Source organism: Xenopus laevis, chromosome 5L (genome assembly GCF_017654675.1).
Source record: "Xenopus laevis strain J_2021 chromosome 5L, Xenopus_laevis_v10.1, whole genome shotgun sequence".
NCBI lineage: Eukaryota > Metazoa > Chordata > Amphibia > Anura > Pipidae > Xenopus > Xenopus laevis.
This window is the reverse complement of record NC_054379.1, coordinates 2,663,916-2,679,127: the sequence shown is the minus strand read 5'-3', so window position 1 is coordinate 2,679,127 and position 15,212 is coordinate 2,663,916. Positions and strand designations below refer to the sequence as shown.

Sequence of the window (15,212 nt, the reverse complement as noted above, 5' to 3'; positions counted from 1 at the left end):
TGTAATTTGGATCTTCATACCTTAAGTCTACTAGAAAATCATATAAACATGAAATAAAGCCAATAGGCTGGTTTTGCCTCCAATAAGGATTAATTATATCTTAGTTGGGATCAAGTACAAGTTACTGTTTTATTATTACAGGTATGGGACCTTTTATCCAGAATGCTTGGGACCTGGGGTTTTCCGGATAACAGATCTTTCCATAATTTGGATCTTCATACCTTAAGTCTATAGAAAATCATATAAACATGAAATAAACCCAATAGGCTGGTTTTGCCTCCAATAAGGATTAATTATATCTTAGTTGGGATCAAGTACAAGCGACTGTTTTATTATTACACAGAAAAAGGAATCATTAAAATATAATGTGAGTTATTTGGATAAAATGGAGTCTATGGGAGACAGCTTTCCAACAATCCCGAGCTTTCTGGATAACAGGTTTCTGGATAACAGGTTTCTGGATAACAGATCCCATTCCTGTAATTAGTCATTTACTCCCAATTACAAAATAACAAGTAAATGGGTGTTCGCCAAGGCATTCCTCAACCATACAAAAGGCATGAGGCCCCCAAATGAAGGTCATGGGAACTCTTTGGTGACTCGAATTTCTCACGTTTTTTTTTTTTATTAACACAAAGTCGACCTGACTTTCATCCACAAATTTAACTCATTTATCAAAAAAATCAGCGCAAAAAGTGGGTGCGGAAAAAGTCTCGACAAAACCATGCGACAGTTCGAATCGTACAAATTTTTGTACTTGACCCCTGAATCTTAGTATTTTTTCGAGTCGTCATCTGAAAACCCAAATTTTTTTGGATTATTCTACAAAAACCAGCGCAGATCACGTCATGTCAAGAAACAGCTTCAAATAATAGAAGCGACGTCTGCCATGGACTTCTATATGATCTCAACAGGTTTCAGATGGAGTATTTTTGGATTCCGATTTTTAGCAGCTTCGGAGTATAACACATTTCTCTCTAACATTTTTTAGAGTTTAAAAGTTTCCCCCCTAAAAAACTGAGACTTCATAAATAGGCCCCCTAGTCTTCACATTCCATCAAGCAGCCCCCCTAATGCGATGTTAAGCCTAAACAGTGAATTGATCAGACTAATTCTTCAAGAATGGCCATTATGGTCCACACCATGTGTTACTGTTTAAATTGTATAATGTAAAGCCTTCAAATCTCTTTTTAAGATGTATAACCACAATCTCAATGCAAAGCTTTATTATAACGTTTACAGTGTAAAATAAACAGAAATCTATCATATGGCTCTACCTCACACTAAGAACAAAAAGTGGGATAATGGCACCCGGATCTTGGCAGAATTTGGGCCAAATCATTCCCTCGTGCCACAGATCCCACCCAAAATGTACGTTTTCTCTACATTAAACTTTCTTGTTCTTCACAGGCTGGGCCATGGCCACCAACCACCCACAAGCTGGGCACCCAGGGCTTTCTTATTATTATTATTATTACTGAATAATTCAACCAAGTATTGGTGATGTTGTGCAGTATATTTATGATGAGACCAGGAATAAAGGGACACAGTTGTATTTGAATGCTGGAAATAATAAGAGTGGAGAATTCATGGTGATTTTGCTTGTCCCAAAGCTTCTAAGAAGGAGCTACTGTTTCAGGTTGCAGATTTAGCGCTTGACATTTAAGGTTGCCATACACTATAAGATGAGGTCACCAAACAAATGGATCTTCCCCTGATATAACGGGCGATATCGGGTTAATCTGATCATTGTTCCCTAGGGCTAAACAATTGCGATACAACAACGACAATATGAGCCGTCGGTCCTCATTCCAACATAGAAATCAAACCTGCCCAGTTTTTGCCCAGATATTAATTGGATGGGCCCATTGGAGTGCCCTATACATGGGCAGATAATCTGCCGAATCAGTCTGAAGGGCTCAAATCGGTGACTTAAATCTTCCCACATTTAGGCTGGTCACAACCTCCTCTATTAGTATCCATAGCCCTCCTATTGTGTAACAATTCACTCACAACAAGCAACATATGAAGTTGGGGTGACTGTGACCTAACAGAGCAGAGAGGGGGTGTGTTATGATGTCACTTTGCAGTATAGTCAGTCTAACTAAATTATAATAACACAATGTTAAGCTGGATGAATAGAAAACAAAGACAGTTCATAAACTGTATTCTCAATATAAGAATGTACATTATTTGGCCCAGATTGTTCTCCAATATGGTGAAACAGCCATTTTTTCTGATTATGATTGCAAAGACCTGGCTGATCTCACAAAATAAGGCATAACATATCGGAGTCAAACATCTGACCATTGGACTTCTGAACTACATTGAAGTGAGTAGAACTATCACATGCTCTCCATAGCAAAGAGGGGACACACCAAAGTAGGAAAGTCTGGGATCAGTTACACATGACACCCCCAGAAATGCAAATCATGTACAGAACAATAAGAAAATAGGTGCGAGTCCCTCCAAAAAATCATTCAAATGTTTATAAAAATCCAAAATTGTTTATTAGGACATACCGGTAGTAAATGGAGGCCTATGAGTAAGTTCCTATAGACACGAAACACGTTACTATGTCCTAATAAAAATGTTGTATTTTTATAAAATTTTGAATAATTTTTTGGAGAGACTCACACCTATTGGTTTTCTTGTGGATATGCACCCATGGACTGGGGGAACTGTGAGTATACCCTCCTTCCCATATTTCAACTTGTTGATAATATGTATAAACATCCTATTTATTGTGGTAGTTTTCATATTGGTCCCAGGCAACTACCCTACTTTTCTCTATCATATACAGAACGAGGCAATTTTCCCAGCAGGAGGCAGCCCAAACATTGAGTAGGCCTAAAAGTGAATGAGACCATTCATACACCCATTCTGTCCGACCCACTGGCACACGGCCACAAACCGACACTTTCCTTTATTTATTCAAAAAGCTCTGGGCCAGTCCCGTACAGCGTTAGCTCAGTGACTTGCAATGATAGTTTAATTTGAGGAAACATCTCTGTAAAGTTCTCAGAGCTCATAATAATGAACAGATACTTTATGGAACAACCACATTCTGATTCCCTACAAGAAACCAAAGCACCTTCTAGGTACAACTCTTCAACTATATGAGCAAGAGCAGCAGAAAAACCATGAGACTTAATGGGAAAGTAAAACCAAAATACAAGGGGAAGATGACTAAATAATGGAGATGTAATCATGGGTTACAAATGATAAATCTAGATAGAGATACTGAATTATCTGCAAGCTCACCAGCCATTGACCAGGGCCACTCATATGAATAAATACTGGTGTGGGGGTCAAGCAAACAGAATCAATATGGGGACCCAATATTCTATTGCCGAGCAGCAACTTGTATACAGCATGGCACGACTTGCAGCTAACAATGGAGTTTGGAAAACTCTACCTACAACATTCATTAGCTGGTGTTTCCTTGGATAATTACTTATGTGACTGCAGTCAGAGCTCAGCCATAGAGGGTTCTTGCAAGCACTTATAATTAGCCTGTGTAATGTAAAATTTAGAGCATTTCTATTTCACCACATAGGTCTACATAGACCTCACACAAGCTCTATGGGGTCAAGTGCAGCTGAAGAGTCTAGTAGAGCTACAGAGACTTCTGCTTAGGCCCAACAGTTCTAAGTTCAAGTTTTTATTTTCAAAAATTGTTCATAATGGGATCCTTCAACAAGGATGGAACATAATGATATTATGCACAGATGCTTGACTCTACAGGTCATCTAAGGACATTGCCAGGACAGACTTAGCTTTGAAATGGCTGATAACAAATAAGGACAGCAGACAGAATTACTGTTGGGAAAAACAATTATGTTTAGTTCTGTCCGGCTATAGAAATATGGGGCAACAAGCAGTAATATCGTACGATTTTCGGATCATGTGTGGGGAGTGCTGACAGGTTTCATCCGGTGGAGATCGGTCGTTTGGACGATTGGACAGGTTTGATTTTGACCCGACCAATCCCGCCGGAGCCCATGGCACATCGTAATCGGATAGTTCGGCCATGCGGCCGAACAATGAGATTACCCCCGATATAGCCATGCTCGTTAATGGCATATCGGGAGAGATCCGCTCATTTGGCGATGTAGTTGGGATCAAGTACAAGTTACTGTTTTATAATTACACAGAAAAAGGGAATCATTTTTTTTTTAAAGTTAGGATTATTTTGATAAAATGGAGTCTATGAGAGATGGCCTTCCTGTAAATCAGAACTTTCTGGATAACAGGTTTCCGGATAATGGATTCCATACCTGTACCTTTAAACTACTAAAAAATCATGTAAGCATTAAATAAACCCATTAAGCTGTTTTTGCCTCCAATAATTGGGATCAAATACAAGCTATTATTTTATTATTACACAGAAAAAGGAAAAAAATTTTTAAAAATTAGTATTATTTGGATAAAATGGAGTCTTTCTGAGCTTTCTGGATGATGGGTTTCCAGATAACGGATCCCATAACTGTAATAATTAGAGACCGGTGGGTGTTCACACGTCGCAGGATAAGGTAAGCTATATTTAGCTATATATTTAACTATATATTTAGCTCTAATACCCCTGTGCTTTAATGATGTGCATTATACACAGCTATTGGAGGAATAACATACAAAGTATTTCTCCCGGCTGCTTTCACTATATCTGGGTCTGGCTTTCAGAGACAAATGCCCCTCCATGCTTCATTATTGCCCAGATAAAGAAAGAGAAAGACACAATACTTATAATTATAATTATGTTTATAGGAAGCCTTTCCATATTGGAAAATGTTTATATTGTATTATATTGCCACATAACAATAGCCTGTAAGCCCCAGTGTAAGCCCCCAGTGTAAGCCCAGCCATGGATTCTATTGCCTGATAGTAACACACTTGTTAAATCACAACAATGAGTAAGGTGCCATGAGAGCCCTGAAATAATTATTTTACACTTGCCGCACAATGCCTGGTATTGCTTTCCACTATCTGGCAAATGTCTAGCCCTTTAAGGGGTGGTTCACCTTTAAGTTAACTTTGTCAGTTGTAAACAACTTCTCAATTTGTCTTCATTTTTTATTTTCTTTGTGTTTTTGAATTATTTGCCTTCTTTCTCTAAGGCTAAGGGCCACACTGGGGCTCAAATATGCTGCATCATTTAAGCCCTACCGCAGGCAGTAGCCTCCTCACAGTAGGGCTGAAATAAACCAGACTATTTCACTAGCTGATTTCGGCCCCACCCTAGTCTTACTCTTTCCATCTTCTAAATGGGGGTCACTGACCCCATCTAGAAAACAAATGTTCTGTGAGGCTACAAATGTATTGTTACTTTTTATTCCTCCTCTTTCTATTCAGGCCTCTCCTATTCATAATCCAGTCTCTTATTCAAATCAATGCATGGTTGCTAGGGGAATTTGGATCCTAGCAACCAGATGGCTGAAATTGCAAACTGGAGAGCTGCTGAATAAAAAGCTAAACAACAAAAAAAACCCACAAATAATGACAAATGAACATACTGGGTATCTATTCACTGGCTGAGCCAGAACTTCTTGGGTTCAAAACTCAGCCAATTAGCATTTATTCCGATGAGCCTAATCAGTGCCATTTGGCCAAACCAAATGCCTAATTTGCAAATTCAAATTAGAGGAAACAAACATTAATTGCAGACAAAACATTTCAGCTGCCCAGACCTTTAAAGTCACTGTTAATAAGGTGCAGATTTGATTGACCTCATCACGGGCAAAATCAGATCCCTAATGATAAGTCAAGAAATCCATATTAAGCTTACAGTTTATCTGGAAACCTGTTTCCCACAAAGCTCCGAATCATGGAACGGCAATAGACTACATTGTACATCATAGACTCCATTATAATCAAATAATTCACAATTTTTAAAAATGATTTCATTTTTCTGTGTAATAATAAAACAGTCGCTTGTACTTGATCCCAACTAAGATATAATTAATCCTTATTGGAGGCAAAACCAGCCTATTGGCTTTATTTCATGTTTATATGATTTTTTTTTAGTAGAAAAAGGTAGCAAGATCCAAATTACGGAAAGATCCATTATCCAGAAAACCCAAGGCCCTAAGAATTCTGGATAACAGGTCCCATACCTGTAATAACAGTAGCTTGTACTTGATCCCAACTAAGATATAATTAATCCTTATTGGAGGCAAAACCAGCCTATTGGGTTTATTTAAAGGGATACTGTCGTGGAAAAACATGTTTTTTACAAAATGTATCAGTTAATAGTGCTACTACAGCAGAATCCTGCATTGAAATCCGTTTTTCAAAACAAGAAATGGATTTTTTTATATCTAATTTTAAAATTTGCTATGGGGCTAGACATTTTGTCATTTCCCAGCTGCCCTCAGGTCATGTGACTTGTGCTCTGATAAACTTCAGTCACACTTTACTGCTGCGCTGCAAGTTGGAGTGATGTCATTACCCCTCCCTCCTACAGCTGCTGTAATGTAAATAGAGCCTTGTCTGCTGAGCCTGTCAATTGAACAATAGGCAGGAATCAAGATAAGCTCCCACTGACACCACTTCAGAAGGACTGAAATAAGATAGTCCTGTGATCACTGCCCCCACGTTTCAAAAATAAATCTATCTATCTATATATATATATATATATATACATATATACATACACACACAATTCATTTTGGGCACTGGAAAAAATATTTTATATAGATAGTTTATTTATATTTGTTTACACAAAAATGAATTACAGAAACACAGGAGTCCACTCCCAGGACTGATGACAGGGAATAGAAAAAAAGGATAAAATAAGGAGGACATACTTGAAAACCAGGAAAACTTAGGAGGAAGTCTAGGAAGGGTTAAAATAGCCGAGGAGAAAGGAGGCAGTAAGTAGTTAATGTAAAAAGAAGTATTGCAGGCAGGAAAGGAGCGCAGTGTGTGTGAGGTGGATATTAGCAGAGGGAACTCACAGCTCCTTTAGCTCATCTAGTAACCAGTAAAACTAACTAGGAAGGCAACAAGGATAGAAAGTTCCCCCCTCCAAAGGAAAGCAGAGAACAAACTTACAGAACGGCAGGAGCTTTAAGGGCTGGGACACACTGGGCGATTTGGAGAGATTTAGTCGCCTGGCGACTAATCGCCGCGACTTTCCACGACCAATCTTCCCCCGAATGCCTCCCCTCGCTCTGCGCCTGGCTAAAATGAAAAATCGCCTGCGCTAATCACACGCGGCGATTCGTTTTCCGAAGTCGCCCGAAGCTTCCGGAAAAATCACCTGCGCTAATCACACGCGGCGATTCGTTTTCCGAAGTCGCCCGAAGTTTCCGGAAAAATCGCCTACGCTAATCACACGCGGCGATTCGTTTTCCGAAGTCGCCCGAAGTTTCCGCGCGAGGAAACTTCGGGCGACTTCGGAAAACGAATCGCCGCGTGTGATTAGCGCAGGCGATTTTACATTTTAGCCAGGCGCAGAGCGAGGGGAGGCATTCGGGGAAGATTGGTCGTGGAAAGTCACGGCGATTAGCCGCCAGGCGACTAAATCTCTCCAAATCGCCCAGTGTGTCCCAGCCCTGATAGTGTCTGTGGGAGGAGGGGCTGCTAGTGCAGCTGTAGAGCAGGACGTAGGAAAGTGAAAGTAATTGGTTCCCTGCAAACCATGTGACCTCTCTCCTCCAAGCATCACACGCATGGGCAGAGAGGGGAGGGGGAGGGTACAGCTAGATTCTCATGTGGTAGTGCAGGGACCTGGATTTTCATTACAGAGTGGCTGCCTCCAAGCACACAGGTAATGCTGGGCCTGCTGTTAGAGCAGCACACGATGAATGTGTAATGAGCACAAATGGAAGCCCCCATGACAAAATACAAACTAAAATAACTTATGCATGGATTTGTGGATTAACATTTTATTTGCCAGACAGTGTTTATGGATGTGTGTTTTTTATAAAAATGCAAAAAAAAAAAAGTTTAAAATGACGACAGATTCCCTTTAATGTTTGCTTAATTTGGACCTTCATACCTTAAGTCTACTAGAAAATCATATAAAGATCCATTATCCAGAAAGCCCCAGGTCCCGAGCATTCTGGATAACAGGTCCCATACCTGTAATAATAAAACAGTAGCTTTACTTGATCCCAACTAAGATATAATTAATCCTTATTGGAGGCAAAACCAGCCTATTGGGTTTAATTAATTTTTAAATGGTATTTTAGAAAATTTACAATTATTGAAATCCAAATTACAGCAAGACCCTTTATCCAGAAAACCCTAGGCCCTGAACATTCTAGATAACAGGTCACATACCTATGTATGCATATACTGTAATATATATATATATATATATATATAATATATACACAAACAAAAAGGGAGAGAGTTGAAAGTGTAAGTTAAGATTTCCATGAAATTCGAGCATTATTTAGCACAGATTGTAGCACAAATAAAACAAAAGACTGAATTGCTGCTTTGTGATGGTGTCTGTAACATAAAGCCTATAAATCACTGGATATGAAGAATGATGCAGCTACATGTGGCAAAGCACCCGATATAAAGGAAATGACACCTATTAAAACCCAAAATTGTAGGGCGACATGAATGAATTACATTGAATTATTTTCGTCATTTTCATAAACCCCTTTGCTGTGTAAATGGCTCCTGCCTATTGATAAAGATACAGCTCCTAGTGATCCCAGAGATGCCCTCAGCAATGGCTTCATTACGGCACATAACGGCTCTTCTCTGGATCCCCCGGGATGAGGTGGCTCCGGGCCAAATCTCCAAGGCAACACCCACTCCAGCTCCGCAGACAAATTGTTATAGATCCTTTTTTTGTATGGGTTTGGCAGCACCATTAACCCCCCACTAAAGGTTCAACCTCAACAATTTCAGCTACTCAACAAAACCTTTCCCAAAAATTCTGCCATAGCCCAGGAACGACATTATTGTACAATACGTATGGTCCGGACGTCCTGCATAATGCCGTTATTTACCTGGGTATTTGGCCAATAAACATTGGCATTCTGTATTGATCACCCGTGGGGCTGAATTCTCATAGAGAGCTGGAGTCAGTCACTAGTCCCCCCATTCTTCAAACAATAATGTATTTTAGGGATAAACGGCATGAGTTATGCAAATACAACAAGGACAGGGATTGTTTTATTGTTAATGATCCAATAAAATGATTCAAATGATCATGATGAAGGCTCCTGTGTTTTCCCAAAAAGTAGATTAAGGGCTTTAGCACACGGCGCTTCGATTTCCGAAGTCGCCCGAAGTTGCCTCACGAGAAATCAAAGCGTCGCGAGTGCATTGCCGCAGGCGATTTTTCATTTTAGCAGGCGGAAGTCAGTTCACCGCGAAGAAGAGGCGATTAGTCGCCAGGCGACTAAATGTCCCCGAATCTGTCTATGTGCTAAAGCCCTTAAAATATTTGGCAGTAGGGCTGATTGCTTGGATCACACATGGGGTCGCCACACGTACGACTGCCTTAAAGGAGAACTAAACCCTAAAAATGAATGTGGCTAAAAATGCCATATTTTATAAAATTAACTTAATGCACCAGATTAAAGTTTGAGCTTGTCAATAGCAGCAATGATCCAGGACTTCAAACTTGTCACAGGGGGTCACCATCTTGGAAAGTGTCTGTGACACTCACATGCTCAGTGGGCTCTGATTGGCTGTTGAGAAGCTAAGCTTAGGGCTCGTCACTAATTATCCAGCAGAAAATGAGCTTCCCTGGCTGTAATATAAGCTGATGCTACAGGTTTGCTGATTATTCAATTCTGATGCTAATTGCACTGGTTTCTGTGCTGCCATGTAGTAATTATGTGTATTAATTACTAATCAGCCTTATATTGTGACATTTCTATTCTATGTGTACTGTATATTGTGAGTGGCTCCCTAAGCTCAGTAAGTGACAGCAGCACAGAGCATGTGAATCAGTGAATCAGCAGAAAAGAAGATGGGGAGCTACAGGGGCATCTTTGGAGACACAATTCTTTACTGCTAAAGGGCTGTGGGAGAGAGAGAGAGAGAGACCTTCTCTGACTGGACTGGTCAGGCGCAGGGCAGGTATGGGTGTAGAAATCAGCTGGTCAGCCGAGGCTTGGGCAAATACAGGACTAAGATTTTTAATACCCACAAATCACTATCAAAGAGCTAATTGACTAATACATAAATGTTTCTAAATATTTGGAATTTTTTTTTTAATGAGCTTTGCAGGTTCCTGAGCAACTGCCGCATTACAAATGGGAAGATGAAGAGAAAAAGTCCGAAGACCACTATTGTAGAGTAATCCAAACTGCCTAACACCAAATACTGAATTAGTAACATATTGAACCAGAAATCTACTCTCCTTTATGGACATGTTGCTCAATTTATCTCTCTCTGATTTTATATACTCAAAGCTGTACATTAAAAAAACAGGAGGATGACTATGGCCAATGAAGTCAAGCTAACTTCCAATACCAGCCAGTTTAAATACAGGCTAAATACAAAACTTCTCTAACAATTTGCCAAAAAAAGCAACTCTTACTCCAAGGTGTGTCTTCTCAGCAGATACCAGAGACAACACTTGGCTTCTAAAGACCCAGCACTCTAGTGGTCCTCATGATACCGTCAGCTGATACATTCACCTTCAGTCGTAAGGTGGACATACATTAACAGATCTTCTCATCTGGTGAGGTCCCAAAATGAGCAGAACTTTGACTTTTTGGGGGAAGCCCGTTGGAGGGTCCCATACACAGCTCAATAAGCTGTTGATTCAGTGTGTTCAGAAGCTTTTCTCAGTCTATGTATAGCCACTTTTATTCTATTGTAAGTAGCTCAGTTGGCACCTCCTAAACTGGCAAAAAAATACTAACCCCATGTTCACATGTACCAAATCTTGATTACTGCCCGTGATTAATTTCATAATGACATCTCTAGATCTGTCTTCTCCCTTCTCAGATTAGTATGTAATTCCTCCCTCAACCTCTGCTCCCAAACCTGAAGGAGCAGTCACTTAACAATTCCCCTCTAATTCCAACCAGTCGGACACATTGCCTGGGGGTCATCCCAGACTCTGCCCTTTCTTTCATCCCAACATTCAATCATTCTCAAAGTCCTGACACGTCTGTTGATAAAAGATCTGCAAAGTATGACCTTGCTCTAGAAGAGATGTCTCCAGCGTGATCATTCAATCTCTTTATCAAGGATAAGTAAATGCAGTGCTATCAGCATATTTATACCGCCCACTCATTCATGAGTTTTTGGCGCCAAGTATGACATCATAAAGGGTAAAATATCATGACGTCATACTTGGCACGAAAATCTCATGAATGAGATATATATACACGTATATATCTTGCCATGGAAGTGTAAAACACAGTATGTTCCAATATTTTCCATGTTACATCAGCAAAAGCCTTTTTTTCCAGCAGTCAAACATCAGGCTGAGTAAATACAGGTAATTTTATGCTGACAGACAAACGTCAAACACAATCCAGCCTTGTGCTGAAAGTACCGACTGCCAAAGGGTAAGTAATACTCTGAGTACCTTCATTGTACTATATGAGTATGAGTTCAGCAAAGGTTTCAGTGTCCAGGGCTGGAGATTTATTTATGATTATGAGCAATACATAGTAAAATACAGCCATGACTATACACACCAGGGGTTATTTGGACCACTTTTGTACTACAAATTTGGTTAGCTGGATTGTCACAATCCACATTTCTATCTTTTGTAATAAAAAACAAAACAAAAAACACACATTTCCACACTATATATCAATGGCAGTTTCCAACAATAGTGCAGTAACATGCACAGAAGGGATTCATTTCTATTAGCAACAAAACAGGGTTCCTAATTGCTAGCTTTTTGCCCCACTTAAATATTACTGTAAACTCTTATAGGAAAAGGTTAAACACACAAACTTAGATGGTAATCGAAAAGAAAGACACAGAGTTTGATAAGTTTGCATGTCAAGAAACCCAATAGCAACCAATCTGTAGCATTACACAGTTTAACCCAAGTCAAGAAACCTATAGCCACTAACCAGTAGTGCTACTTGGTTTAAACCAAGCCAAGAAACCCATAGCAACCAACTGGCAACATTACTTGGTTTAAACTAAGCCAAGAAACTCCTAGCAACCAATCCATAGTGTTACCCAGTTTGACCCAAGTCAAGAAACCCATAGCAACCAACCAGCAACATTACTTGGTTTAAACCAAGCCAAGATACCCATAGCAACCAATCGATAGTGTTACCCAGTTTGACAAAAAATCTAGAAACATAGCAACCAATCCATAGTGTTACCCAGTTTGACCCAAGTCAAGAAACCTATAGCAACCAACCAGCAACATTACTTGGTTTAAACCAAGCCAATATACCCATAGCAACCAATCCATAATGTTACCCAGTTTGACCCAAGTCAAGAAACCCATAGCAACCAATCTGTAGTTACCCAGTTTGACCCAAGTCAAGAAACCCATAGCAACCAGCCCCATAGCATTACTTGGTTTGAACCAAGCCAAGCAACCCATAGCAACCAATCTGTAGCATTACCCAGTTGGCTGTTTGAGAGCAATCTTTTTGGAATTGGTTATTGGGCCTGGGGCAAAACTGTTTTATACACAGTAAGTTCAAATGTCCAAGCAAGAGGCAGAGCCCAGCCATGAAATTGTACTGCACAGGGACAGGTCCAGCAAACACTGAGCAGCTGCTTAGACTCCACTAAATCAGTGTGTGTTTGTGTGTCTGTTTGTGTGTCTGTGTGTCTGTGTGTTACACTAAGGTCTCCAGTAACAGTTGCAGGAACAGGTTTTGAGGGAGGAAGGTTTTAGGGCAGACACATGGGGCGCTTTATTGCTCATGGGAAATTGCCTCTCCTGTGGGCAGCAGAGCACCCAAAAATGCTTTGCCGTTCATCTCTATTGCAATTGCTGCATGTGAAACACCTTTCATCCAGTGAATCAAGGAATAATTACGGCTTCCACATTTTTGCCCTGGCGAAATAGAATGGAACAGACCGTGTGGCAACAGTCACTTCCAGATGTTGTTCAACTACAACTCCCAGCTGAAGCAGGAAAGGGCTGCACCGACTCTCATGTTTCCTGCACCTCTGCTCTGAACCAAAGTCCATTTGCAGCAGTGTAGCGCAGAGAGGCCAGTTTGCCCCTGAAGGCACATCGCTGGGGTAATCACTTGCATTTGCACAGCCATAACTAATCAGCCGTTACATCTAAAGAGCTACATTAAAGGATTCTTTTCAGCTTCTACAATCATTACACTGAACACAACAAAGCTACACTCAGAGAAGCGCAACAGAGACCACAACTTTGTAGTAAATCAGCACAAGCTGATGGCTCTTAAAGAGACACCCACAGCAAAAATCAATTATCTGATAAATTAAAGAGCATTTATGGTAATAGCGTTTGTGTGGGTGATACCCAAGACGACTATTTCTCTCAAATACTTCTCTCACTAGCATCCTGCATTTGTCCTAGGAATTTTGGGAGAACGGCGTTGTGATTGTGCAATGCAGGATCCAGCCTGTGCCTTATTGTGACATCACTGCTTGGATGCGGCCACTTCCTTATCTTACACCGTAGCCTCTGCACATGTCTCCATGGCTACTAACAGACTGACACGCCTTTTATTTCCTCCCAATAACAGAAGGAGATGCTTATCCTTTACATTAGATTTAAGCCGATGAAGGGGTGGCAGTTTTAAAGGGATAAATCATCTGAGATACTGAGATTAAGACCCGGCTCGTTGTTTAGATAAAGTGGGTCATTGGCAGATCAGATCTCTGGCGCTGTACGTGGGTGTCAGTGTCAATCAGGGGTGGGGGGGCAGGGACACTGGACAGCCATGGGTTCTGCTGCTTCTCTATGCAGTTTGCAAGGGTTAATAATGGAGTATGAGAGGGTTATAACAAGATCTGTAAATGTGGGGGGCAATAAGCCCCCACCACCATCATTAAGTAACTGATTTGGGTTATATGGGCCTCAGGGTGGAAAGCACAATTGTTCATTGACTGTCGGCTAATTAGGCTTCATTAATTAACTGGGCTTGTTGCTCTGATTCCTACAATGCAGTGGCAGAGCCGTTATTATATATTTGACTGTATTATACACCATATATATCTATATTATACACCATCTATATTATACACCATATATATCTATATTATACACTATATATATATTATACACCATCTGTATTATGCATCTATATTATACACTATATATATATCTATATTATATACTATCTGTATTATACACTATATAAATTTATATCTATATTATATCTATATTATACACCATCTATATCTGTATGATACACTATGTCTATATGATACAGCATGTATATGTGTATGACACAGGCCAGACATATCATCTATATAATATAATAAAGAAGCAATAGAGATGGAGCTGCCAGGGAATAGACTTACATGAGCATTAGGACTTCATTGAGGAAAACTCCGTCTATTAAAGCCAAATATTCATCCAGTTGGGGGCCAGTCCCTTTGAGTAGGGGGCCAAAGGTTTTTATCTGCGGGGGAGAGAGAGGGTTAAGGGGTGACAGTTGGGGGAGAGTCTAATGTGCAGGAGGGGTCGGGAGGGGTCGGACAGACACTTACCCAGATGACTAAAGGGCTGGACATGAAATTCTCCAGGATCGGTGTAAAGAGGCCCCTGTCCATTGTGTCGGTTACAGATTAAAGACAATAATTGAGACAATAATTTATTCCCAATGAGCCCGGTGTTTCCGCTGCTCCGGGGGTCGCCGAGACATTTGCCGAGAAAAAAGCTCCGAGTGGAAAGATTTGGGGGGGAATGTCCCCGGGCTCAGTCTCTTATAAATGGGGGGACATTGTGCTGAACCCCCGGCTCCCCCCGACCCGCCGCTTCTGATTCTGATTCTGCTGCTTCAGGGGCTGCGAGAGGCGCGGGGGGAGGGGCTGAGTCATGTGGGAGGGGGAGGGGTCGGAGAGAGACTCGGGGCGGGGCGGCCGCACATCTGATGTACATGGGGGCGGGGTTATGTGACATTTGTGCGAGACACGTGACTGATCTGAGAGACTGAACCGCTAATGTCTACTCTGAATCTTCTTCTCATTTGTACCGGGACAAGTCTGGGCTTAGATCTTTATTTGGGAAACCCAGCGACCCCCCCGACCCCTCCGGTGTTCCTGTTTGACTGGGAGTCTGTCCTGCAGCTTCTTCCCCAGATAATGTCTCTGGC

At 40.8% G+C, this 15,212-nt stretch overlaps 1 protein-coding gene across 7 annotated transcripts in view; it reads right to left on the bottom strand.

Moving 5' to 3' along the window:
- The window catches only part of ccdc88a.L (coiled-coil domain containing 88A L homeolog), a 117,420-nt gene extending 102,454 nt beyond the window's left edge, over positions 1–14,966 (bottom strand). For all 7 annotated transcript variants that reach the window (XM_018262510.2, XM_018262511.2, XM_041562433.1 and 4 more), the window contains exons 1-2: positions 14,608–14,966; positions 14,419–14,519 (exon numbers count right to left, since the gene is read on the bottom strand). In XM_018262510.2, coding sequence (XP_018117999.1) covers positions 14,419–14,519; positions 14,608–14,670 — 164 coding nt within the window. In that variant the 5' untranslated portion in view covers positions 14,671–14,966. The remainder of the gene's footprint in view (positions 1–14,418; positions 14,520–14,607) is intronic.
- Between the last annotated feature and the right edge of the window lie 246 nt (positions 14,967–15,212).